The sequence below is a fragment of the Mustela erminea genome, chromosome 7 (genome assembly GCF_009829155.1).
Source record: "Mustela erminea isolate mMusErm1 chromosome 7, mMusErm1.Pri, whole genome shotgun sequence".
NCBI lineage: Eukaryota > Metazoa > Chordata > Mammalia > Carnivora > Mustelidae > Mustela > Mustela erminea.
This window is the reverse complement of record NC_045620.1, coordinates 24,944,312-24,970,942: the sequence shown is the minus strand read 5'-3', so window position 1 is coordinate 24,970,942 and position 26,631 is coordinate 24,944,312. Positions and strand designations below refer to the sequence as shown.

Below are 26,631 nucleotides of genomic sequence, written 5' to 3'. Positions count from 1 at the left end.
ATGCCTTAAGGCAAGAGGGGAGAGCTGGAACATGGTGTGATGTACGCAGGACAGGAGGGAGGGAGACACCCGACATGGGTGAATTGACTGAGAAAAGTACCAAAATAGGGACCAACTAAACTCTGGTGGGATGAATCGTGGGTGAATTTCAGTTCACCCTGGAAGCAAAATATGACTGTTTAATGCCACGAGAACCAACTTCCCATCCAAAACTTGCATATGAAAGCGAACAATTGCATTTTTTATTACCCAGCATAATCACTGTTCTGAGCTCCTACGACACCAAGCAACAAAAAACTGGATGCTACTAATTCAAGGCATTGCCAGGATTTTCTCAGGTACTTCAGAGTACACTCGGCCTTTGGGGGCCTCCTGTTCTTGCTCAGTGGCAGCGTTTACCCTCTGAGTAGCTGCCTCATGGGCACAGCATGGGGGTCAGGGGGGCTCCCCGGTGGGCCCTGCTGATGTTGGAGCCGTCTGCATCCCAGCTGGTCTCTGCCTTGAAGTCCCAGAGGCTGCATCTGCTAAGGCACAGCCTTGCCCACCCGGAGGGCCCCCTGCCTGCGGGCTCAGGGTCTTTTTTTTTTTTTTTTTTTAATTTGACAGAGAGAGAAATCACAAGTAAGCAGAGAGACAGGCAGAGAGAGAGGGAGAAGCAGGCTGCCCTGAACAGAGAGCCTGATGCAGGGCTCGATCCCAGGACCCTGAGATCATGACCTGAGCTGAAGGCAGAGGCTTAACCCACTGAGCCACCCAGGCGCCCCTGGGCTCAGGGTCTTAACTATGTCCTTTGGCCACCTGGTCAGGGCTGAAGTTCAGCTGGTGAGAACCTGTACAAACATCCTGGTTGAAATATTGAAATATTTCCCTACTAGCTGGTAAAGAGCGGTGCCTTCAAGCCCCTTCCCCAGTGCCCACCCCAACCAGTCTAACACCTGCCCCAGGACCCTCATCCGCTGTCCTCCGTCAAGATCAAGAAACGTCTGCAGTCCAAAGGGAGTGCTGTATCTGCTGCCATCTCACAGGGTCGCGCAGCCGCAGTAACAACTGTGAGCACCCGGCTTGCTAAGCGCTCTGCACCTACTGTGGAATGCGTTCCTCACTGCCACCATGTTCATCCCCATTTTACAGATAAGAACACTGAGGCACAGAGAGGTCGAGTAAGTTGCTCAGGGTCACGCAGTCAGGCAGTAACAGAGCCTGGATTTGAAGCAATCCACACAATGCGGAAGGGCAGTCCAGGAGGAAGAAACCAAAAGCACTAGGGTGAGGTGGTGAGAAGTGCAGGTAGGGTTCAAGGACTAGCAGATCTGGAGCTAGGGGGAATGGCAAGGAGAGAGGAAAGCTGGAGAGAGGTTCTAGGGAAGGCAGAACTAGGAGACCCTAGACAATGGGTCCCTAGTGGGCATATGGAGGTGGCCACTGGGGTTCCCAGCTCTATTCCACAGGTCATGACTGAGAGGATGCTGCTGTTCTGGGGGTCACTGCTATGCTGGGGGCTGCTGCCCCAGGCTCAAGGGAAGGCCCAACATCTGCTCTACCTGCGAATCAGCAAGAATCAGCTGGAAACAGGTAAAATTTAAGCAGTGGGCTTTAGAAGGCAAGATCTCAGGGAAGGGAAGGGAAGGGGTGGAAGATGGTGCCATTACCCTCCCCAAGTCTTCTCTTCTGGCCTCCCCATCACCAGCAGCAGAATTTGCATTCCTTCACCTAGACCTGACCTCATCTTTACACTACTCTAATCCCTAATGTGGCTCCCCAGTACCCTCAAGAGATGCTCCAGATTCCTCACCTTGGCATGCAAGGCCCTGTATCCCCGATCTCTTCCACTGCCACCTGGAGTGGAAGAGGCCAGGGATACAGGGCCTTGAATGACTTCCCAGTCTCCTTCCCTTCCTGTGATGTTTCTTCCATGTACAAGTCTCTTTCCCTACTTCCCAACATGGCGAATTCTGACTCATCCTTTAAGGCAAAGCTCTCAAAGTCCCTCCCAGTTTTCCCAGGCAGGAGTCTCCTTCCTCTGAGCTCCCACAGCCCTTTGGTGAAGCCTCATCTATGGCATTGGCCTGATATTTTGTAGTTATCCTCTCTGTCTCTCTCCCTTTTGACCATGAGTTCCTTTGACCAATGCCCACCCACCTCCTACCCCATTCCCTGCAGCCTAACCCCAATGATCTTTCAGTTTAATAAATTCACCAGACTCACTACCACCTCAGGGCCTTTGTACATGCTGTTCCCCCTGCCTCATTTGCTCTGCTCCCAGATCTTGCAATAATGGATTCCTCCACTTGACTCAGGTCAGCTCAAATTCCTCCTCCTCAAAGAGGCTTTCCCTGACCACCCTATCAAAGGCAGACCTTCACCCCAGTTATCTTCCAACTCAACTCCATTTCATTTTCTCTGTAGCACTTACTTTCAAAAATTGCCTTGTTCGCTTATTGGGATGCTGGGTGGTTGTCTGTCTCTCCCACCAGAATGTACACTCCTCACGGGCAGACTGCACACTGTTCCCATTCCCTGAGCCCAAGAGAGAGTGTGCACTTAATAAATACTTGCTGCTAAATGACCATCCAAATTGCTGACTGAGCGGGTGCCAGGGGGCGTTTGTTGAATGACCGAATGAACGGTGAGCCCCACCTTGAGGAGAGGCTCGTGTCCTCAGACATTTCAGACCTATTCTCGGAAAACCACATCCTGGACCGCATGGCCAGGATTCCTGTGACAGGGCCCACCAGTGAAGGTGTCACCATCCTGGACCACCTGCCTTTCGTAAAAGAAGGCCTCTCCAAGAAGAGCAGTGGGCTTGATCTGTCCCTGGTCGGGGACCTGCTCTCAGGGAAGAGCCTCCCACTGCTGACGGAGCTGCTCCAGGCTGGCGGGTGAGTCTGCAGAGGCTGACTCTGACCTTTCTTCCTGCTTCAGGCTCGGCCCTTTCCCTGAGCCACAACGTTCTCACGTGTCAAGTGGATCCCTGGGCGGGTGGGAGGCCCGGTGGGGTTCCTGGGAGGTTCTCTGCAGTCTGGAAGGCACTCGGGCAAGTGCATCTTTCTTGTTCTAAATCTCTCCAAGCCACTTAAAATCATCCAAGGAACAAAGCAGGGTCTGGATCGAGGGTCTCAGGCTGGCGCCCCTCCAGACCTCCACACTCAGCCTCCACCTGGGTATTGCAAACTTGCGTGGTGCTTTTTAAATATTTTCATTAAAAAAAATTAAAAACGTTTTAATGAATTGCCAATATGTAAAAATCAAAAGGGTTTGAATCAAAATCTAGGTTTTCTGATTGTAGAGTTTGTCAGAACTGCCATAACAAAGTACCACGCAACAGGAATTCCTGAGGCTCACCCAACAGGGATTCGTGGTGTCAGGGTTCTGAAGGCCGGAAGTCCAAGATCAAGGGGTGGGCACGGCTGCTTTCATGCCTCTCTCCTGGTTTGGGGCGGTTTGCTGCCCATTCTAGTGGACAGCAGATGAATCACCAGCTTGTATCTCATGTTCAAAAAGGACTCTGGGTTCCTCTCAGCTCGGGGAGATGCTGGGAACCAACGTCACTGAAGGGAGTAGAAGGCTCATGTCCTCCCCCTGGAATGCTCGGCCAGGCAGATGGTCCCTTAGCAGATGGCGGCAGGATCACCAGTCACCTTGCTTTCTCTGACTTTTGCCCGCCTGCTTCCCTTTTGCAGAATGCATATACTTGAATTCAGGCAGGCTCAAGGGCTCAAGGCACATAGACAGCCCCTCTACAGTATTCTCCCCATTTTGTAGAGGGTGATACTGAGGCCGGAAGAAGGGAAGGGCCTCAGCCAGCTCTTGAAGGCTTGGGGGCTGGAACTATGGTCCCATTGTTCCTCATCTGGGCTGGGGCTCAGAGATGGGGTTGTCCCAAAGCTGTTCCTACTCCTCCTGGGGTCTACCCTTATTCCAGCCAACCCAGACACATGCGATACAGAACTACAATGGCTTTACCAGGCCATACCAACACCCCCTCTTGCAGGCTGGTCATAGAAGACGTCAAAGGACCTGAGGTTACCCTGCGTATCCTGAGCGACAGCCTGCTGCAGGTCACTCTGCGAAGCAAACTGTACCTCTTGCTTCAGGAGTGAGTACATGGGGTACTCGGTCGCCCCCCTCCTCGGTGCCTGGCAGGCCCACCCTCGTGGCTATGACCGCAAGAGGCAGCTGTGCAGGGCCAGCAAAGGCCTCCTGCCTCTGTCATGAGAAGGCTCATAATAATCTTTGCCATTGGGGCGTGTTTCAAAGTCATTTTTACTGATGGAGAAACGAGGGCACAGAGTGGGGGAGAGACCTAGCCAGGACCGCACGGTGAGGCATCAGTGTCCTCGGACTGCCCAGGTCAGGGAGCATGTGTCCCACCTGAAGGACAGGCGGATGCAGTAGTGGGATGATCTGAAGCGGGCAGCTGCAAGCTCACCTCAGAGCTCCGCACCCCGGGCCTCCGCTCCCGCTCACCAGCCAGGCAACTTGAACAAGGGCCTCTGTTTCCTGGGCCTCGGTTTCCTCATCTACCAAATGGGTATGATCCTCTGCCCTTGGCTGTAGTGAGCGTTCACTGCCGACCCAAGAGCTCGGACCACAGCAGGCAACAGAGGGAGAGCTGCGGGTGGGGTCGGCACGCAAAACAAATCTTCGTAAATGCCCTTCAGGAGTATGTCCACCCCTGGTTTTCTTGTAAAAATGTGACTTTCTTGGTCTAGCTTCCCTTTTTAATAGATAAGGGAACACAGAGAAATATTTCTCTCTTATCATCGCCCTTGTAGTGATGGGCAGTAAAACCACAGCTTGGCCCTTGGCCTGGTGGGACTGGAGCACCATGAGCACCTGTGGCCCAGCTCAAGGTCACCATCAGCCCCACGTGATGGCCCCCCTATGAGGATGCGGGCTGGTGTTGGCAGCTCTCTCAGGTTTTTCCAGGCATGAGATCCGTATCTTTTTTTTAAGATTTTATTTATTTATTTGACAGACAGAGATCACAAGTAGGCAGAGAGGCAGGCAGAGAGAGAGGAAGGGAAGCAGGCTCCCTGCTGAGCAGAGAGCCCGATGTGGGACTCGATCCCAGGACCCTGAGATTATGACCTGAGCTGAAGGCAGCGGCTTAACCCACTGAGCCACCCAGGTGCCCGAGATCCGTATCTTCAACAACTCTCCTAGTTTTTCACTCGAGCCCCGCAGGCAGCTGCAGGTCACTAGCCTGAGACTTCCAGCCTCCACCTGAGGCTGTGGCTTGGAGCCTGCCTGGACACGCTGCCCCTACAGGGTACTACGGCTCAGAGTCCTCAAGAACATTCGCATTGGGGTACGGCTGGAACAGACGGGGAACAAGACCAAGGTGATGTTAGAGGAGTGCCACACCCCACCGGGATACCTAAGCATCAAGGTCCTGGAACAGTGAGTACCTGCCCACACCTGTGCTCCCACCGGGCAGGAACAGGTGCCGGGACTTCCGGCACTGCCCCCGCTGCCCAGCCCTTCACTGGGTCTCACCGCAGGGGCTGCCTCTCCCCAGCCTCATTTTCTGAGTGACCAAGGGCCTTAGGGACAGGGTCATCTCCGAGGCTGCAAGTGGCATACACCATCCATCAGCATTTCCTCTCTCGACATTGAATGTCATGGCTGAGAGTGGGCATCCACCCAGGTCAAGTCTCAGCTTGCCTGCTTCCTAATTCAGGGGCCCTGTACAAGCTATTTGACTTCTAGAGCCTGTTTCCTCACCAGTAAAATGGAATTGCCTACCAAACCCAGCCAGCATGGTGTGGCTGTGGGGAAAAGATGAGCTAATCCACGTGCTGAGACAACCTTAGCACAAAAACCACCTCCTCCAGGAAGCCTTCCATCACTCTCCCTCCTTGAAAATCCCAGAGACCTTTATCAGAGAGGAAATAAAGAGATGGAGGCAGAGAGGGTCTATCAGGAAGAAATAAAGAGGAAGAGGATGTCTTGGAGAGGGAGCAAGAAGGCATGAAGGAGACAAAACAGAAAAGGAAAGAGTAGGGGTGGGGAAGGAGAAGAGAGACACAGGAAGGAAGCAGCCACTCTAGAGTTTCCCTACTACGCAAGCCCAGAAGCCCTGCCCTGGACTCCTGCATCTGGCCTCAGTTTCCCCTTCCATGGTGTCTCAGACTCCACCTGCCCTCCCCCACCACTAGGATGAACCCCCTCCTCGCAAACGCAGCTCTGGAGTTGGTGACAAGCGTCCTGGATGAGGCATTGCCCTTCCTCCTGCAGAAGATAGTATGTTGTTTGTCCTCCTCTGCCTCACGGGGCCGCTCCCACACCCTGGGAGAGGGGTGTGACCCCGAGGGAGAGCACTTCGACCTGACAAGGACCCCGTCATGCCTTCCCTGCAGGTGTGCCCCTTGGCCACGGCCCTACTCAACTCATTGCTGGAAGACCTGTTGCATGTCACTCTGCGTACGTAGCTCCTGGCCGAGGAAGCGGTTTATTTTCCATTCTCCTACTGTGTGCCAAGAATGATGCTCTAGGCTCTGAGAATATGACAGGAGACAAAACAAAGCCTACCCACAGGGAGCCTCCTTTCTAGTGGGGGCGAGAAAGGGCACTATGCCTTCTGACCTCGGCAAGTCATTTTCCCTCGGAGCCTCAGCCTCCCAATCTGTAAAATGGGACTAATGCTAGACCTCCAGAGCGGACTGCCCTGCTGCAATAATACCTAGAACCAGGCACAAAGCTATTGCTCGATAAATGTTCGTTGTCCCAAGAAGCATAGACCTAGCGCACAAGCAACTTCAAGCTAAGCAAAGATGGAGAGTAGATTTCTGCCTGCTTCGCTGCCTCCCCACACCCGTCCACCCTCCCCCAGGGGAAGCTGAGTCCTCGTTTCATTGCAGCCCCCGCCATCTCAGGGCCGGAAGACTTCCAGTACTATGTCACCACCACGGAGTTCACAGACGAGGCCATCCTGATGAATGTCCGGGTAGGCCAGTCCCACTGGCCAGAGCAGACCCCTCTGGGGACATCTGCTGGCCTGGGGGGAGGTGGGGGACGACAGCCAAAAAAGGAAAGTAGGGTTTCTCTGGTTAGGAGACAGAGAAGGAGGGAGAAGGAAGGGGAGAGCTGGCAGGTGCCTGCCCTTGGGAGCCAGTACGGAGCCCAGAGAGTCCCACCTCAACCCTGGAGAGCAGGAGAGGCTACAGGGCTGAGAGTCCTGTGAGTGGGGATCAGGCTCCAACAAGAGGGCAGTTGGGACAGTTCAGGGGTACAGGATCATGCGTAATGCCCACCTGGCAGGAACCCTTTAGATGGGGAAACCGAGGCCCAGAAAAGGGATGAGGCTGGCTGCCCAGCTCCCGTTCACTGCTCCTTCCCCCTCCCCCATGGAATGGTCAGAGGTGGGTCAGGCAGACAGGAAGGATAGGAGAGGACAGGAAGGAGGCACTGTTAACAAAAGCACAGAGAAGGGAATGGGTCAGATAAGGAAGAAGCGAGGAGCGGGGGCTCGTGAGTTCAAAACCCAGCTCCCCCTCTTACCCTGTGTAGGACCTTGAGTAAGTCACTTTACCCCCTCTGGGCTTCTGTTTCCTCATCTGTCAAATGGGGACAGTTATAGTTCCCAACTCACAGCACCCTTGTAAAGTTGAAATGAGATTGTACACGTGTGTTTAGAACTGCCTAGCACATAGTGAGCCTTTGACATTGGTTACAGCTATAACCAGTTGTTGGCCAGAGAAGCTGTTCCCACTGAGTTTCTCCTTTGTGTTTCTGAAGCTTGTGACACCCTGCGGCCCCAGCCAGAGACCCCGAAGACCTGCCGGCCTGACCCCCCAACCCCTTCCAAAATTAGCCCAAGGCAGCATGGCGGACTTGGCTTTTGGGCTAGAAACCTACAATGACATCCTGTCCTGCCTCTACACCAGCAACGAGATCCGAGTGGACCCCCAGGACTCCAAAGTGAGTGCTTGAGAAAGAGGAATAACATAATTTTATTGCTTTACTTTTCACATGAAGAAACCAAGGCCCAGCTGGCAGAAGTGCCTTTCTGGGTGGACCTAGATAAGTCACTTCTCTCTGGACCTCCAGGGATAACTCCTATTCAACCTTCAGAACCCAGCATAGAAGTCCCCCGCTCTAGGAAGACTTCCTTGAACATCCAGGTGCATTGTTTTTCTCTTCATAACACTTATCCATTCATTCATGCCACAAAAAATTATTGAAAGCCAATATGTGCCAGGCCCTGTGCACCCAGGGTCCCTGCCATTACAGATCTCAAAATCAAGGGGGAGAAAAGAACCTGAACAAGGAAACAGCCAGATAAATAAAATAATTTAGCTTATTTATAATAAGATCAATGGATCAGCAAGTGACTAGTGGGGATGACAGGGCTGTCCTGGGTGCCACAGTCAGTGAAGACATCTCTGAGGAGGTGGCCTAAGTGGGGGCAAGGAGGCACAGAAGTCTGCAAGAAGAGCAAGTGCCCAGGGTCGATGAGGGGATCACATGAGGGAGAAATCCACAAATGTCACTGCTGCAAAGCCCGTAGGAGCTCCTCACCACACCTAGTCTCTTCCCTGAAGTTAGTACCATGCTGACCTCTCCAGCTCTGTCTCCTTACCCACTACACTCTAGACACACAGGCTGAGCTATTACCCACCTCAGGGCCTTTGTACATGCTAGTTGCTCTGCCCAGAACATTATAACTGCCACTGTTGGTCTTCGTGCAAATGTCATCTCCTCAGAGAGCCCTTCCTTGACCACCACATTGAAACACTTAAGATAAGCCTTCCCCCTTTTCCCTCTACTTCCTCTCTTTCTCTCTGTCCTTCTCCCTTCGAGACACTGATCCCACTGTGTATGTGTATGGATAGAGTTGTATATGCAGAGTCATGTGTATACACAGACACACGTGTACGTATATTGGGGTTTATTATTTAACTTTGTGTGTTCACTGTAGCTCCTGTTTTAAGGACAGGGACTATGGGTGGTAGAGTATGTCTACAGCACCCAGTGGGTGCCCCAGAAACACTCAAATACAAAATCCCAAGATCCGTATCTAGAAGGGATCTAATTTTTTTTAAAGATTTTATTTATTTATTTGATAGAGAGAGAGCACAAGTAAGCAGAGCAGCAGGCAGAGGGAGAGAGAAAAGCAGGCTCTTCTGCTGAGCAGGGAGCCCGATGTGGGCTCAATCCCAGGACCCCAAGATCACGACCTGAGCCAAAGGCAGAGGCTTAACTGACTGAGCCACCCAGGCACCCCGGTATCTAAAGTTTTTGCTCCATTTTCTTTTTTTCTTTTATGTAAGGAAACAAAGGCCCAGATAGGGAAAGTGACTTGCCCAAGGTGACCGAGCAGGTGAGATCAGGAATGGAGTCAGGTCTCCCCCTGCTATTCCCTCCTTCCCACACAGATAGGACAGCTCTGGAACAATTGTAAGTGAACACGGTAATTCCATGTCTGCAGAAATTCTTACACCAGTGGGCAAGGGTATTTGTGCAACGGTGCTCTTTTAGGTTTCACTTCCTACCAGGTAAAGAATAAAGTTAACCTAGGTCTCCATTAATAACAAATTGGTGGGGCACCTGGGTGGCTCAGTGGGTTAAAGCCTCTGCCTTTGGCTCAGGTCATGATCCCAGGGTCCTGCGATGGAGCCCCACATCAGGCTCTCTGCTCAGGGAGGAGCCTGCTTCCCTTCCTCTCTCTGCCTGCCTCTCTGCCTGCTTGTGATCCCAGTCTATCAAATTAAAAAAAAAAAATTGGTAAAATGAGTCTGGTTATGGTCATATAAGGCAGAACACTATGCAGCTGCTAAAGAATGGGGTTGTTCTATATATACTGACCTTGGGAGAAAAAAATAAGGTGCAGGACTACGTGGTTTGGAAGATCTCAACTGCGCATGCTTCCATGTGTGTAGAAAAGAGTCAGGAGGGGCGCCTGGGTGACTCAGTGGGTTAAAGCTTCTGCCTTCGACTCAGGTCATGATCTCAGGGTCCTGGGATCGAGCCCCGCATCGGGCTCTCTGCTCAGTGGGGAGCCTGCTTCCTCCTCTCTCTCTGCCTGCCTCTCTGCCTGCCTACTTGTGATCTCTGTCAAATAAATAAATAAATAAAATCTTTTTAAAAATTTTTTTTAAAAAGATAAGAAAACAGTCAGGATATACACCAAAATGCCAACAGTAGTTACCCCTGAAAATAGAATTTGGAGGAAAAGGGGAAGAGGTGTTGGGGTAGACCTTGTACATTTTTACTTTATACATTTTTTTACTGTTTTCTATCATGATTGGTGATTTTCAAAAACAGAAGGAGTATGGATAGATGGATAGAAATGTGGTAAAAGCAGAGAGGAAATGTTCTTTGAAGAATCTAGGTGATGAATATACAAATGTTCCTCTAAATTTTTTTCAGCTTTGCTGCCTATGTGACAACCTTCACAGTGAAATATTGGGGGGGGGGGATCACTGAAACAATAAAATGTTAATATTTCCAGATAGATCATGGTGAGAAACCAGGTGAATGGCTCCTCCCAAGCTCACAGTGACTGACGTGCAGGTCATACATTCATTTGGAAGCAATTATACCTCACTGAACCCCACAGACACCCCTACCCCCAAAGCTGCTCAGAACAGATTTACAGAATTCTAAATGCCACATTTTTGCCCTTTTTCCAGGCTGCCAAGCTCATTCAACTGTTGCCCCCGGGCGAGCAGGAGCCTGGGCCCCGGGTAGGTGTGTTGCCTGCTTCCTTCCCCTTCCAGGAGATCCCCACCAGGATCTCAGGGAAGAGTCTGGGATTGGGTCAGGGTTGGGCCCCCAAGCAAGCTCCATTTGGCCAGAGTTCCCTACTGTGGACTCTGAAATTCTCAGGCACCATAAGGGTTAGAGGCACTGACTCAAGTAGGCACTTAGCTCATCGGCCTGGCCAGGTGGCTGGCACCATGACTCCCCTAGGGCTTACCTACTGAGGCAGACAGAGGTGCGCATGCAAGCAACAGTGAGCAGTGACTGTGTCCCAGGCCCCTTCACCTACAGCCACCTAAGCCCCAGACACCCTGCGCTTTATCCCATCTTCATACATCAGCAACCAGGCACAGCAAGGTGACTTCAGTTGCCCAAGCTCATATTGCTGAGCAAGCGGCAGAACCAGGATTTGAGTCAGTCCTGGACTCCACAATCCATGCTCAGTGTCCTCTCTCCAAAAGCTGTTAGAATATGAAACCACAATCCCAAAAGATAACCATAGCATCGCGAACTGCCGGGCTCCGTGCTAAGCACTCTTCACGACTAAATTCATCTAATCTCCACAACAACCTTATAGAAGAGGCACGATTGTCCTTATTTGACAAGTATGAGAACAGAGAGTTGAAGAAACTTGTCTCAGGCCACACAGCCTACAAGTGGTGGAGCAGGGGGTCTGGCCCCAACAATCTATGTTCTTACCTGCTATGCATGCCCAAGCAAAGGGGGTGCAGGAAGGTTGAACTGAACTCCCCCAGGTCATGTAGCAAGTTGCAGCAGAGCTAGAATACAAATTCCGAGACCCCGGCTCCAAAGACAATCCTGTTCCCATTCCTCCCAGCTGGGAATTAAGGAACTCCATCCTCTCTCCCTGTCTGCCCCTTTTCCGTTTTAACTTCATTCAGACTTCTAAGCGGTCCAGAGCAAGTGTGAAAGTGACCCTCAGCGCCCCCAACCCTCCCACTGTCCATATTGATGGTCACGCCGCCACCGTCACCCAGCCGGGCTCACTGGTGCTGCTGGAGCCCGGCAACACCTCCTCTGTCTCCATTTCCTGGGTGAGTAAGCCTCGAAATTCTTTGTTCCTGGGGGGTCTGGGTCCACATGGGGGCCCCTCGAGGGTCAGCTGACTGAGGCAGCAGCTGCCTTCATGCCAGGTCTTCTGCTCGTATTCCATCGGTCCGCACCCAAATAGCTGTGCCTGTCTCCAGCACATTAACGTGCTTGAGTCCCGGTGCCCCTGAGTGCAGCTCCCTGCGCCCCCCACGGACCTCCTTGGCAACTAAAGGGTTTTCCCTCCCACCCCCTTGCTGCAAGGCTCAGGGCCTCGCAGAGAGCTGTCAAGTCTTCTGACTTCTTCCCTGGACATGGCTCCATCAGAAGCCCTCGTCCCCAAAGCCAGGAGAGAGATCAGAGAAACAGTTCAAGAGGGACTCAGCATGCCTGTGTTCTCTACTCTATTCCTGGGGAAATACAGCTTTCCCTGAAGTCTCTACTTCTCCATTCTAAGCCCCTTAGGATTCCTACTTCCCAGTCCACAGACCTTACAATTGGGAAGTTCCCTCAGATACGAGGGCCTGGGGGGTAGCTCTGCCACAGGAGAGCCCCACAGCACCCAATGTTCACAGGACCTTGGGGTCTGCCATCGGAGTTGGCATGACTCTGTGGTCAAGAGACTGGTCATCTCGGGGGTGCCTGGCTGGCTCAGTGGGAAGAGTGTGTGACTCTTATCTCGGGGTTGTGAGTTCAAGCCCCTTGCTGGGTGTAGAGATTACTTAAATAAATAAATAAAAACCTAAAAATAAAGAAGAAGAAAAGAAAAGAAATTGGTCGCCTCTAATCAGCAGTGAGAAGTCCTATTTCTAGTCTATGAGGTGACCATGGGAATCACAGAGGCCCATAAACAACCCCCTCAAAACCAAGGCGCCCTCCGGCTTCCAGCAACAGTGATTCTACAGCTAAGTGCATCATTGCAAAAGATTTTCTTTCTACTGGGCTGAGCCTCATACCCAGCTCCAGCCTGCCCTGTCCTGGAGCTCCCAGCATCACCAGTGCCGTCTCCCCTGGCCACACCCACACAGGCACGGTCTGGACACACAGGACGAGCCGAATGCGCGGCGGGGAGAGCACCACGTGAGAGGGGCCAGCCCTCTCACAAGCATTCATGGGGGTCAGGGTGAAGGGAATCCCTCTCGCTGGAACATAAACTCCTCTCCTGTTCTCACCTGATTTCAACTCCCATAGAATCTCCTTTCGAAAGCCGTGTTTTCTTCGAGACATCAGGAGTTAAAACTCCAGTTCACTCCAAATGGGTAATGTTGTTTGGTTTTGGATGTTCAGAAGAAATAAGAAGCGCTCTCGGTAGGGGAGTGGTGGGGGGGGTTGGTCAGGGGTGCATTCCCACAGAGCAGTGCACACAAGGTCGGCGGGGAGAGGAGGGAGGAGGTGCCATGACCGATACTCACTGAGCACAGCACCTCCAAGCAGCTGCCATGACCTGAAAGGGTGATCTCTTTTCTCTGCTAGCACCACAGTCACCCTGGGCCCTTACCCTGCCGGCCTTGCAAAGCAGGTGAGTCTCCCCTTACCTCTGGCCTCTCCGCGGTCCTGAAGGCCCCATCAGCAGGCCGGGAAAAAGGCCCTGAGCCACCGATGTAGGCAGTTGAAAGCCTCACTCACTTTCTATCATTGATCTCATCTTGCCCTGCTGTCCCCATACTCCGTGGGGTCAGGGGAGCCCCCAGAACTTAAACTTGTTCACTTTGCTCTTTCATACACTTAACAAACAACTACGGAGCAGCCACCATGTGCCCAGGCTCGTCTTAGGTACTGGGGATATGTCAGTGAACAAAACAAGGGACCCTTGTGGCACCCACACTCCAGCAGGGTGAGGTCAGATCATAGACAATAAGCCCCATCAGGTGAACTATGCATTGTATGGAAGCAGGTGCTGATGCTCTGAAAAAGTAGAAGGGATGGGGGATCGGGACGGCGGGTGCGGGTGATACTAAAAAGGAACGGCCTCACTGAGAAGGTAAGTGTTCGAGCAAAGACTGGGGGAGGTGACAGTGGGGGCATCGGGAAGAGGGAACCCAAGGCCCGAAGGCAAAGGTGTGCCTGATGGTTCAGGGGAACAGGAGGGGGCTAGGGTGGTTGGATCCGAGGGGTTGAGGAGAGGTCAGAGGGTGGACAGGACCTACTAGTGGGGTCCTGGTTCTTCTTGAGTGCAAAGAAAGTTGATGGAGGGCTCCGAGCATAGAAGGAGCAGACTGGCGTGGAGGCAGGGAGGCCATCAAGCAGGCTGGTGGGACAACACAGAGGCCTGATGGGGTTTGGACAAGATGGTGGCAGGTGGCAGTGGGGAGAGTGGCCACACTTGTTCTTGAGTCCACAGGTGGAACACAGGGTCTCTTCTCTCAGGGTTGGTTCTTGCTCCGACACCGAAAGCTTTTCACTGCCTCTGCCTGTCTGAGGGAGGCCCCCTAAAGTAACTCCCCCTTTTCCCCACCCTGGGAACCTTCCTCCACCCTCCGCTTGCACAGGACCGTGAACTCACATTCTAGCCCTTAATGGGGCAAGACTGCAAGATGGAAAAAAACAACAAAATGAAAGGGCTGGGAAAAACTTGAAAATTATCAGCCCTACTATATAAAATTATCAGCCCTGCTCTATCAGACCTTGCTCTGGCCTTACTTGCTTGCTTAGGATCCCAGACCTGAAAAGTCCTAAAGATTATCTTCCCAGATCAGGGATCCCTTCTGTGACATCATCAGAGGGCAGTCATCCATACCAGGGCTGCTGGGTATGGTTGCACTGGTCGTGCACTGTACAAGACACCCACACCATAGATAATACAGGTACAAATGTGTTTATAAAAGTCTCCCAAATGTCTTAAAGAAAGGGAATCTTTTCAATCTGTCCAAATGAGTTGGGGCAGCCCTGATCAATCTCTTGAACTTCTTAAACATCCCAGGTAACAGGAGGCTTACTATCTCAATGAGAAAATTACTGTCCCATTATCAGACAGGTCTCAGCATTAGAGAGCTCCTCCTTGGACTGACCCAGAGTTGGTCCCTGTGAAGCTCTGGTCCTGCGGTTTCCTCTGGCCCAAACTATTTGCTCTCCCCTGAGGTATCCCACAGAATTATGAAGATGGTCCCTGTGACCAGGGTGAGGGTAACTCTTTTTCAGGCCCTTTAACTTTCCCCAGGCCTTTCACTATTTGGTCATCTGGTTCCAAAGCCCTTTGAAAAAGTAGTCCTGGGGACTACTGATCTCCTATGGGCACCTGTACAGTGGAGACACTTGATTCCTGTAGTCAGAATCTGCTAACCCAGCCAAAGTGACCCTCCTGTTCCTTTTTCATCTGTTATAGGAAAAACGTATGGAGGCCCTTCTCTTAGAGCTTCTGAACAGGCTATTCTTGCCCCATCACAATGGTGAGCCCCTGTGTTTCTCCTCGTGCCCATAGACCAGAAGTTGGGAGCATCAACTGTGTCCAAAGCTCTGCAGGGACAGCTGGCTTCCGCCTGGTCCCCCAGAGTCGGTTAAGAATGGCCTCCGGGCAAGGGAGATGGAGACAGGGGAGAGATGGAAGTTTGGGATGTGACAGATGGGAGGGTGGGAAGGGGCCCTGGGTGCCCTCCTGTTCTTTGCCCAGGCAGCTGGTGTGGGCAGGAGCTCAGATGTGGGATGAATGACCAGGAAGGGCTTCTTAGGGGAGTGGGGCTAGCATCGTGGCACGTGAGAACCGGAGGGGTCCTTCGAGACGGTGGAGCCCACTGCCCAGAGCTCCAGGCTTGCAGGGTCCAGGGAGATACCACTCACAAAGGAAGCCACGCGGGCGGGGCCGATGGCAAATGGGCCCTGCCCTGGGTGGGTGGCTGACACGAAGCTCAGTCAAAAGCTGCCAGCAGGGGGGATCTTTTGTATTTCGAGAGATGCTGCAAACCTAGATTTTTTGAGACATGACACCTAAGTTTAGGTCTCAGCAACAAAATCAAGCTTTTCCAAAATAGCACTCAGTCTGGGCTCCCTCAGAAGCAGACCCTGAGATAACAAGAGTGCAGGCAGACTTTGGGGGAGGTGACCCCAGGAAGTGGGAGGAGCGTGGAAAGTGGGTTCTGGGGGAGTGTGGAGCCCAGCCCGGCTCCTCTGCAGCACAGAATCCACTGCCCTCCCTCCCCCGACACCGCCCGCCTACTCACATGATTCTTTGGTCAGCCCCTCTGTCCTTAAAGGAATGGTAAGCTGCCTGAGGGCAGGGACCCCATGTTTGCTTTCCATTGTGTCTCCCACATGCTGTCCAGTGCCTCCCACCCAGGACACACTTAGGAAGCACACGCAGGAAGTCTGGCAGAGCTGAGCCCAGCATCAGGCTCTCTGCTTCCCCTACCGGGCACCCCTCTGTGCTCCACCTTGAGGGCTCCTGTTAGGATGGCAGATGAGGCTAGAGGAGCAGGCAGGAGCTCAAATGCTGGTCAGGGTGAAGGGTTTGGCATCATTCCATGGCCCACGTGGCCAGGGAATGTTCTGGGCATAAAGTAAGTAAATCTGTGTTCAAAAAGGGGGACAAATTGGAAGTGGGGAAGAGTGGTAATGGAAGGTCTAGCAAGGCAGCCAGTGAGCTCAGGTGGGCAAGGATGCCACCTGACCTGGCCAGTGCCTTCCACAGGCAGCTCATTCAGTAAGTGTATCTTAGATCCCGGACCACATAGAGCTATGGCGAGGAACAAGAGATGACCCAGGAGCTAGGTCTCGTTCAAGAAGCCTAGATAGTCTTGCAGGGTCTGAACACCTAGGTCAGGGGGTGCCTTTCACACTGGGGTCCTGTCCATAGCTCCCCAATAAGGGAAAAAGGAGCAGGGCCAAAGCCACTGGGGAAATACAGAAGGACTGCCTGTAAGAAGCAGCCAAAGAGTAAGAAAACTGGGAGGAGAGAGATTCACAGAAGCCTGTGCTGCAGTCAGCGTCATCTGGTCCCAACCCGGAGAGAGGATTGCAATGACGAGGGGTCCAGAGGCTGGGCGCTGGGAGGCTGGCGACAGGGCCTCTGCAGATCAGAGGCCAGATGGGAGACCCGAGGCACATGTCCCTCTACCTCCGTCCTGCCCCTCACCTAACTGGGCCAGAATGCACAGGGGTATGAGACCCTCCCTTGAGCCCGGAATGATGGTAGGAGCCAGGGCGAGATACGCACTGGTCAGCACCAAGGTCGAGGCAGGAGCAGCCCATGCCAGGCCCTCGAAGTCAAATCTCAGAAACTCAGTTTGCCCAAAACTGAGTTTTGGGCAAATGATTAATTCTTCGAAATTCAGTTTACTAAATGACCAATTCTCCAAGTTTACCATTTACCAACTTAACAAAAACTTACTCCAAGGACTACCTTTCATGTATTTGGTAAATGAGTATATTCACGAATATTTTCTTGGATACATTTTAATGGATATTTTCTTATTATATAACCAAATTCCTAGTGTTTTAAGGTTGATTTTTCAGTTTATACTGACTGTGTCTAAACTTTTTTTCTGAGATGTTTTCTGTCTCCGTTAACATTCTAAAATTTCTAGGAGCATAAACATTGTTTCAGAGGTTTTATGCAATTAAATGAGGAGAATGAAATTCATTAATAGTTTCCCAAGATGCCTTCAACAAACTGAACATTCCTTAAAATGATGCTAAGAAGAATATCTTCATAAGAATGTGTTCATAATTACTGAATATATTCAAGAAGAAATTCCCTCAAGATAGGTTTTTAATAAATGGGTAGTATAGCTGTTTAGAGACCTGGTTTTCTGGAGTGGGGTTGCCTGATAGGGGACACTGTGCCCTGGGGAAGGGGAAGAGAAAGGGACCATGCCAAGTCCTTTCCCTGTTCTGGACAGTGCAGCAGACAGGGGTCGGCTGGCGTGGCCCCCCCTGTGCTCACCAGGGCACTGAGCTCCCCTCCCACACCTTTCACAGAGCTGCTCAGAGAACAAAACCTCCCGCTGCCCAACGTCAAGGGCCTCTCCTTTGACCAGGCCCAAGTGGAGACCTCCGAGGTAAATGCCAAGAAAAAGAGTGTCCTGAGACCCGCCGGGGAGGTCGGAGCTAGAAGGGTCTTGGGGTCCTGCAGGTGCCTTGACCCCATCCTGCGAGGGCAGAAGCTGAGGCTCGGGCCAAGGAGAGCCTCATGTCTATGTGGCAAGCCGTTTACCTCCCTTGTCTTAGCATCTCATAGGCATCCTGGATGTGAAACCCCATTTATAGATGAGCAAACTGAGGCTCCACGGGGCTCCATGAATCCCTCGGGGAGCCAGGCCCCAGGCTCACGGACAGCTTCAGTCCCGCACACAGGTGGTCTTCACAATGAGCTGCATGAAGTTGATGTTATTCTTTCGCCCAGTTTACAAAAGAGGGAACTAAGAGAGGCAGAGACACTTGCCCAGGGCAACAGAGCCAGGGTTCCAACTGGGGTTTATCCAACTTCAAAGCCTTTACCCTTAGCCAGGTCCACCCACTTCCCTAGAATTCAGGTGTCCTGACCCCCAAAACAGGGCTGTTGCATCTGGCCCCTGCTTTCTGTGAACGGCCAGAGGAACCAAGCCGGCACTAGGCTGGCTAATTGCCCAGGAGGAAGATGAGGCCCAAGAGCAGAGGGCCAAGGAAACCAGCAGAGGAAACACAGAGCGGCTGCCAAGGGAAAGCGCCAACTCTGAATCTGCCCCTAGAGTCACCCCACCTCCTTGGCCTTCATCCCACCCCTCTGTGCGGTGAATCTAAGAGACCGATGGGGTTGGTGCGAAGGGGCAGAGCTCAGAGATGCCCTTCATTTCCCCCTTCCCCAGATTCCCACTCTTAAACAGCAGCGCTGAAAGGGCTCTGGGGGCAGGGCAGAGAGAGAATCAGACAGAACCTTCCATCTGGGTGACATCGGGCAAACCACCACCCCTCCCCCCGGCCTATTGTCCCTGTCTATAAAATCAAGATACAAAGACATAAGGTGGAGGAAAGGGTTCCCTCTCAGAAGCATAAGGAACTGCTAGGACTGCTGATTTCACCCCACCCGACTCTGATCCACCATCCCAGACATAAGGTTTGAGTTTTAGGACCCTCTGCTCATGCCCCAGTTCTGGACCCAGGATGCCTGGTTCCCAGTCCTGACATGTGGGAGACACTAGAAATCTGGCTTCAGGAACCAGAAGTTAGGGTGCAGGAGGCAGGAGGAGTCAGCAGCGGTTTGTCTCATAAAATCCCAGCTCCTGGCCTGTGCTACTCACCACCCCCCCACCCCCACCATCCCCAGACCCCTCCCCCAGATCCCTCCTCTGGACCCCACCTGACCTTGACCCTGACCCTGGCAGGGAGGGGTCATCCCAGGATGACCCTAGGTTGGGGCTGGAAGAGCTACTACAGGTATTACAGGGGCTGGAGCTATCCAGGAATGATGCCACAGCTCCTGGCAAGGTGGGCCAGGAATGGCATTGTTCTGAATGCCAAAAAGTGCAAAGTCAGGACACAGCTCCTCAGCTCTCTCATAATCTGACCTATAGAGGCAATAGCTCGTAGGCTCACCCACTGATTCACTTCTAGGCTGCCTCGCACTGTTGTGGCAGTTACATATTACAGAACTCTAAGATGCACCACTCATACTGTGGTACACAAACCACATCACCTGGAGTTGGGCAGTGCACTATCTGCACAACCTTACATGGCTGCCCTGATCACTCCCTCATTCATTCACTATCACTAATTTATTTATTCTATTAATACATATCACTGATTTGCTCTATGCCTGGCCATGTGCTAAGTAATGCTGGGAGTTAGATCCAGTCTCTGAAACCCTCAAGAGCTCCCCCTTTGGTGGAAAAACAGGTAGAGGAGCAGATGGATTCCAACAGCATAGTCTGGGCATTGTGGGTGGGAGCAGGTGGAAGGCTCTAGCTGGATGAGAGACCTACCTCAGGGTAACCCTAGCAGGACAAACCCCAACGCATCAGAAACATTAGAGGACTCTTGCTAGATGGGTTTTTAGGAAGAGCTCCAAGGACTGATCTGTTCCTTCGTTCACAAACATTCCCAAGACCCTTCTTCCCCTCCCATCTATCCCCTGTCCAGTCTGTCTCTGACTCTGCTGTCTTGCCAACAGGGCAAGTTGTACCCTTAGGACATTTACAACCCCTCTCAAGATGTCTTGAGCCACCTCAGGGAGAGCTGGTTTAATGGGCAGCGAGGACAGATAGAGCATGTCTACCTGCTTCTATCCACAGGGTTATGTGCTACTGACTATTCCAGAGGAATAGCCGGTTCTCACTGAAGGCCTGTCCCTCCCCTCAGCCACACATGCTCTGGATCCTTGAGAGGCTGAGGATGGCTACAGTCACAGTGGAAAATCTCAGTCGCAATAAAGATGATTTTTGCTGGCGAAGCAGTCTGGTTCTGAGTGTGCTAAGGGATTCTGGGAGGTGGTGAGGCTACCCTGAAGTGCTCCTGTGTTCCCCTGGCCCCTGAGAGAGATATTCTGAATTCTGTCTTCAGTGTCTCAGGGAAAGGAGGCTCCTCGGAAAACAGAGAAAGAACCTGACCTTCAAGAGCCCAGGGCCTAAGAAGATGGGACACAGAAAGGACACAGGGAATATGCATATACAGGAAAGGTTCCTGCTCAAGAGGGAGGATGAGGAGGGGGTGCTTCGGGAGCCCAGAGATATGTGGGAGGCCCCAAGCGCAGAGGAAAGGGGTTATGGGAAACTGCCAGACCCCTAAGGGTGGAGCCAGGTCCAGGTAGAGGATTATGATACGGCCACACCACAAAGGTGTGACAGGCAGGACAGTGACCATCATGTGCCCAAGAACAGTGCCATCAAAGGAGAGAGTGAGAAGTCCCCCACCCCCATCCAGTCCCATGTGGCCCCGGCAGGGCAGGGCAGTGAGCAGAGAAAACCCGGCTCCCAGAGAGCTACGCATTCAGAAATGTCAATAGCTCCATGGCTGCCAAGGGAGGCAAAGCGGGTAGATGCCCCCTCTCACACCTGGGCATCTGCCAAAGTCTATAGCGAGTTAGGCCTGGCCCCAGAAAAAGGCAGATGAAAGGAAACTTTGGTTTGTGATAAAATCCCCATCACGGGCAGGATGGAGGCTCATAATAGTCTCTATTTCAGGAGTGAAGAGGGGTCAGCAGCCGGTAACCCCAGCTCATCTCTGGAAACTGGTGGGCCTGTGGGGAGGCCCTCCCGGCGGCCGGTTCTTCACCCACCGCCCGCAGCAGGTGGTGCCCCGCGTGGATCTGGTGCAAGGGTCCCTGGCCTGCAGTCAGAGGCTGCAGCCCGGAGCAAACACTGCTGTGGGTTCTCTGCTTGATCCCCTGACCTGTTCTACAAATATGAACCACAAGACTGGCCGTGAAGGAAATAAGTCTCCTACAAGCAGCCCGCAGAGAAGTCCCTGGGCGAGAGGACAGGGCTACCCTGCACTTCGGCCTTGCCATCTCCCAGCCCTTGGTGCGTCTGTGATACACTAAGATCGGGTGAAGAGCTGAATCCTAAACCCAGAATTTTCCCACTAGGGGACTAGTGGTGAGCACACGGCCTGGTGCACGGTAGCTCCATCGTAAGCACAAAACAATGGAATGAAGACAACCTCAGGACCTTGAAGAAAGCAGGGATGGCCCTGGCCTGCTCCTCAGCAGGAGTGAGCTATCCAGCCATGAGAGGGCCTGCCTGTCAAAGAAACCCCTCCATTTCCCCCGCTGTGAGACAATATATTGACAAGTGCATCTCACTTTACAGTCTAGGCATGGATACCTGCACGGATAGTGCAGGCATGGCACTGACATGTCCATCAGATTCTACAATAACACTGAGTGGAACGTGAGGGGCTGTGCAATGACCCCCATTTGCCCAGGCAGGGTTGCCCACACCCCTTCTGGTGCCGGAAGTCAGGACACGCGCTCCAAAGACCACCGTCCTCCTCCCTCTACCCCAGATGGCCTCTCCCTGCCCCCACTTCCATCCCAAGCCTCTTCGCTCAGCTGGGGAGCAAAGAGTCCAAAACACCTCTCCCATTCACCTGCTCCGGTGGCCTAAAGTCTTCCCCAGTGGCATCACTCCTAAAGGTCTTTTTAGGGAAATATACTTTTTGAGAAGTAGTTTTCCCATTTTTTCCAAGGCTAATGATTCATTTTCTCAAACAAAAGTTTACAAAGGAAACCGATACATAAGAGATGGCAAGCGAGAGGCTCTGACTAGAATGAGACCGGGAACTAGAGCCCCGCCCCTCTAGTGCCACCTTCTAACCCCCAAAGCAGACACACCTGAGGAAGCTCTAAGCTCCTTGAGGTTAAGGCACTGGGTCACCCAGGAGGGAAGCCCAGTGCATGCACCATCAAGAACCAAGAAGCAGTACGCACAGAACAGATGTGTTTTGACAACTAGGATAGTAATCTAGAGAATGGGGCAGGGGGCACCTGCTGGCTCTAATGGCTGAGCATACTACTCCACTCTAGATCTCGAAGTGGTGAGTTCAAGCCCCATGTTGGGTCTAGAGACCACTTAAAAAAATGAATGGGGGGGTGCGCCTGGGTGGCTCAGTGGGTTAAAGCCTCTGCCTTCCGCTCAGGTCCTGATCCCAGGGTCCTGGGATCGAGCCCCGCATCGGGCTCTCTGCTCAGCGGGGAGCCTGCTTCCCTTCCTCCCTCTCTGCCTGCCTCTCTGCCTACTTGTGATCTCTGTCTGTCAAATAAATAAATAAAATCTTTAAAAAAAAAAAAAGGATTAAAAAAAAAATGAATGGGGGGAAATTCATCAGAAGAATGAAGGGGCCTAGAGGAAGGACACAGAAGATTCTCCCTCTTCCCCACCCGCAACAAGGCACCACTACCCTCCCCCCAGCTGAGGGCTCTGCCTTCTCCACGCCTGGTCCAACACCCAGTCCAGTCCTGCCGTCCCGCGTTGTCAATGACTCACACCTCCACCTGCAATACCAATGGACAAGGCACCCTTCCTCTCTCATCTGGATTATAACATCGCAGCCGGAAAAGACTTTTCAAAACATAACCCAAATCATGTCACTCCCTGGTTAAAACCCTCCAGTGGCCTCCCCCACCCACAGAAAGAAATTCACCATCTTCACCACAAGCCCCGGCCTCTGCGTCTCCTGGACTCCAGTTGTCTCCCCACCAGCCCCTTCCCTTCCCTCAGCGCGCGCTGGCCTTAACTTGCTCCCCACCCGGCTGCTCCCTACTGCAGGCTTGTTGTGCAAGCCATTCCCTCTCCCTCTTCCCCCGACCCTGCATGGGTAGTTTCTTCTCATCCTTTAGATCAACTTAGAAATCGCCTCATGTGAGAGGCCCTCCACTACTCCCATTGCAACCTTCATTTCTTTCCGAACACTTAGCACAACTTATTATTTTATTGGATGGTCTGTTACTTTTTCTGTGTCTGTCTCTCTGATTACAAATTATGAAGGGAGAGACCGTGGCTCATTGATACACTTCTGGGTTTGGTACACAGTGGGTGTTTAATAAATATCTGAGGAATACATGGATGGATAGATGGATGGATGGATGCATGCATGCATGCATAGTAGATAGATGAACTCACCACCACTAATCCAGGCCCTGCTCCCATCTGAGAACACACTACTGCCAGAAATCAGAGGGGAGGCAGGGCCAAGGACTTCAGATTTTCCATTTGCATAAAGATATGTTTCAAGGAGAAAAAAATCCTTATCTCTTTTAGGTGATACCTTAAAGCAAACAAAACCAGGGTGCCTGGGTGCCTCGGTGGGTTAAAGCCTCTGCCTTCAGCTCAGGTCATGGTCCCAGGGTCCTGGGCTCTCTGCTCAGCAGGCAGCCTGTTTCCCCTGCTCTCTCTGCTTGCCTCCCTGCTTACTTGTGATCTCTGTCGGATAAATAAATAAAAAATCTTAAAAAAAAAAAAAAGCAAACAAAACCTAGTTTGAGATGTTAGATGGAGTCAAGCTGCTTTTCCTTCTAGTGTAAACTTGTAATTCATATATTTCACTTAATGACACTCACCTTCCCCCACAATAAACCCAAATGCTTGAGGTTGGACAGAGCAAGCCAGATCTCACATGGATCCTGAAATATGAAAATATTCATATTCTTTTAGAGGCATATGATAAATTTCCACTTCTGGAGATTTTCTAAAGAAATCATCAGAGATTCAGAGAAAGATTTAAGGGCAAGTCTGGTTGCCACAGCTTGGTTTTATGATGAAAATTTGGGAAAAAATGGGACACCTGGGTAGCTCAGTGGGTTAAGCCTCTGCCTTGGGCTCAGGTCATGATCTCAGGGTCCTGGGATCAGGCCCCACATCGGGCTCTCTGCTCAGCATGGAGCCTGCTTCTTTTCCTCTCTCTCTGCCCGCCTCTCTGCCTGCTTGTGATCTCTGTCTGTCAAATAAATAAATAAAATCTTTAAAAAAAAAAAAAAAGAAAAGTAAAGAAAATGTGGGAACAAGCTACATGTCCAACAACAGAGGGGTTTTTAATGAAAAATTCTTAGTAAGAAATATTGCATAGCCATTAGAGTCATGCTTTTATTTATTTATTTTAGGATTTATTCATTTGAGAGAGAGAAAGAGCAAAAGTGAGTGCGGTAGGGAGAGACAGGGGAGAGGTAAAGTGAGTCTCAAGCAGACCCTGTGCAGAGCACAGAGTCCAACATGGGGCTCGATCTCACAACCCTGAAATCAGGACCTGAGCAGAAACCAAGAGTCAGATGTTTAACTGACTGCACCAGCCAGGCGCCCCTCATGTCATGCTTTCAAAGAGCATTTGGTGTCAAAAGAAAATGCTCACAGAAAACCAGGATCCAAAATCATCTAGAATAAGATCCCAGATTTGAATATATATAAATGAAATTAATTCAAAAGGTTGGTTGTGATTGTCAGATGGCTTGAGTTGGTAGGATTGCACGTGATTTTCTGCTTAATATCTTTTTCAAATATTTTATGGTGAACATAACTGATTTTTATCATTACGGGAAAAAATGCTCAATTTATTCAATAAATAGGATATCAAACACCTACTCTGTGCCATGTAAGCAAGACAGCGCAAGAACGGCTTCTGCCTCATGAAGTTCGTGAGGGAGACGACCTTCAACAGCTCAGCCAACAGACACACACATGACTACAAATTCCAATGATGGCTAAGAAGGAAAACTGTAGAGGTACTGAGAGAGATAACAATGCAAGGGCAAGCCCATTTCAACAAGGTGCCAGGGAAGGCCTCTCAGATGCCATACATAAGCTGAGACCTGCCAGATGAGTAAGTTAGGCAAAATGTGAAGGAAAGGGAATAAGGCGATGGGACCAGAATGTGAAAAGGTCCTGATACAGGAACAAGGTAGGTATATCCAAGAAACTGAAAAGAAATCCAGAGCGGCTAAAGAGATTAGCAAAAAGTGTTGGAGAATGAGATTAGAGGGGCAGACAGGAGTCACCAGAAAAAGCCTCACAGGCCAGGGCCAAAAAGCCAAAAATACTCTGTGCACAATGGTGAATTATTGATGAGTAATTAGTGACAGAAAGAGAGAGAGAGAGTTATGTGGACCAAATTATGTGATATATATATATATATCTTAAAAATATATATATATAAATACATATATATTTATATATATAAATATATATAATATACCAAATTATGTGATATATACACACGTGTATATATACATATGTATATACATATGTACATATATACATATACATATATACATATGTATACATATACATATGTATTTCATATACATATATACATATGTATATACACACGTGTGTGTATATATGTATATACATATATACACACGTGTATATATACGTGTGCATATACATATATACATGTATATATACATGTGTGTATATATATATCACATCATTTGGTATATTATATATATATTTATATATAATGTATTTATATATATATATTTTTTTTTTTTAAGATTTTATTTATTTAGAGAGACAAGGAGCAGGGGCCGGGCAGAGGGAGAGAGAAAATCCCAAGCAGACTCTGTGCTGAGCACATAGCCTGACATGGGGCTCAATCCCATGACCCTGAGATCATGACCGGAGCTGAAATCAAGAGTCAGATGCTTAACCGACTGAGCCACCCAGGCGCCTCTGAGTTATGTCATATATTTTTAAGAGAGAAAATACTGAACCAGAGCTTCAAAGCAACAGACCCATAGAGCTTTGGGAGAAAATCCAACGTCTTTATTTAATCATGAGAAGTCAGAGGATTTGTCCAGAGCCATCTAAACTGACCACCCCAGGGGGCCCATATCCCTGCCCAATGCCATTCTGAAAAAGAGTCAAGACAGGAGAAAGAACAGCTGAAGACGGAGGGAACTCCCTGTCCCACTTTAAACGCTCAGAGCCACTGTCTGATTCCCATGACCATCACATAACAGAAGGCAAGGAAACATTAGCCAATCTGACAGACAGAGAAACTGAGAAGTTGGCCCATTCATTTGTTCATTCACTCATTTATTCAACATTTGCTACGTGTTAAGTGGAGACAGGAACAGACAAGAGAAGTAAGATGCGCCCTAGCCATCGAGAATCTCACGGACTAGTAGAACAAGCAGACAAATGGCGTGTTCACAGGCTTTGGTTTCAGGCACATCTTGGGCTTGAATGCCCATCCTGCCTCTTCTGTGGAGAAGTCACCTAACTCGTCTGAGCCACTGTTTCTTCATCTCTAAATGGGGACGTGGGTGATGATGGTGATGCCGCCGTGGATGAGGTTGGTAACAACGGATTGGCGTCAGGGTGGAAAGCGTTTTCTGAGTGCTCATTAGGGTTTGGTTGCCTTAGGATTCAAGTTGATTGTGCATGACCCTTCTCTCCTTCTCAGGCAAAGCTAGTTCCGCATAACGTAAAACCCAAGCTGGCTGAAACCACAGGCAAATGCCACCCAAGTGACCCC

At 50.9% G+C, this 26,631-nt stretch overlaps 1 protein-coding gene across 1 annotated transcript; it reads left to right on the top strand.

The window, feature by feature from the left end:
- Positions 1-1,463: 1,463 nt before the first annotated feature.
- On the top strand, positions 1,464-19,988 carry LOC116596519. Its single transcript, XM_032353768.1, has 15 exons — positions 1,464-1,572; positions 2,663-2,879; positions 3,992-4,096; positions 5,272-5,403; positions 6,162-6,246; positions 6,363-6,426; positions 6,864-6,949; positions 7,741-7,923; positions 10,638-10,691; positions 11,610-11,762; positions 12,949-13,016; positions 13,231-13,276; positions 15,080-15,143; positions 17,668-17,747; positions 19,956-19,988. The coding sequence occupies exons 1-15, from the start codon at positions 1,464-1,466 to the stop codon at positions 19,986-19,988; spliced, it is 1,479 nt and encodes a 492-aa protein (XP_032209659.1).
- The last annotated feature ends 6,643 nt before the right edge of the window (positions 19,989-26,631 follow it).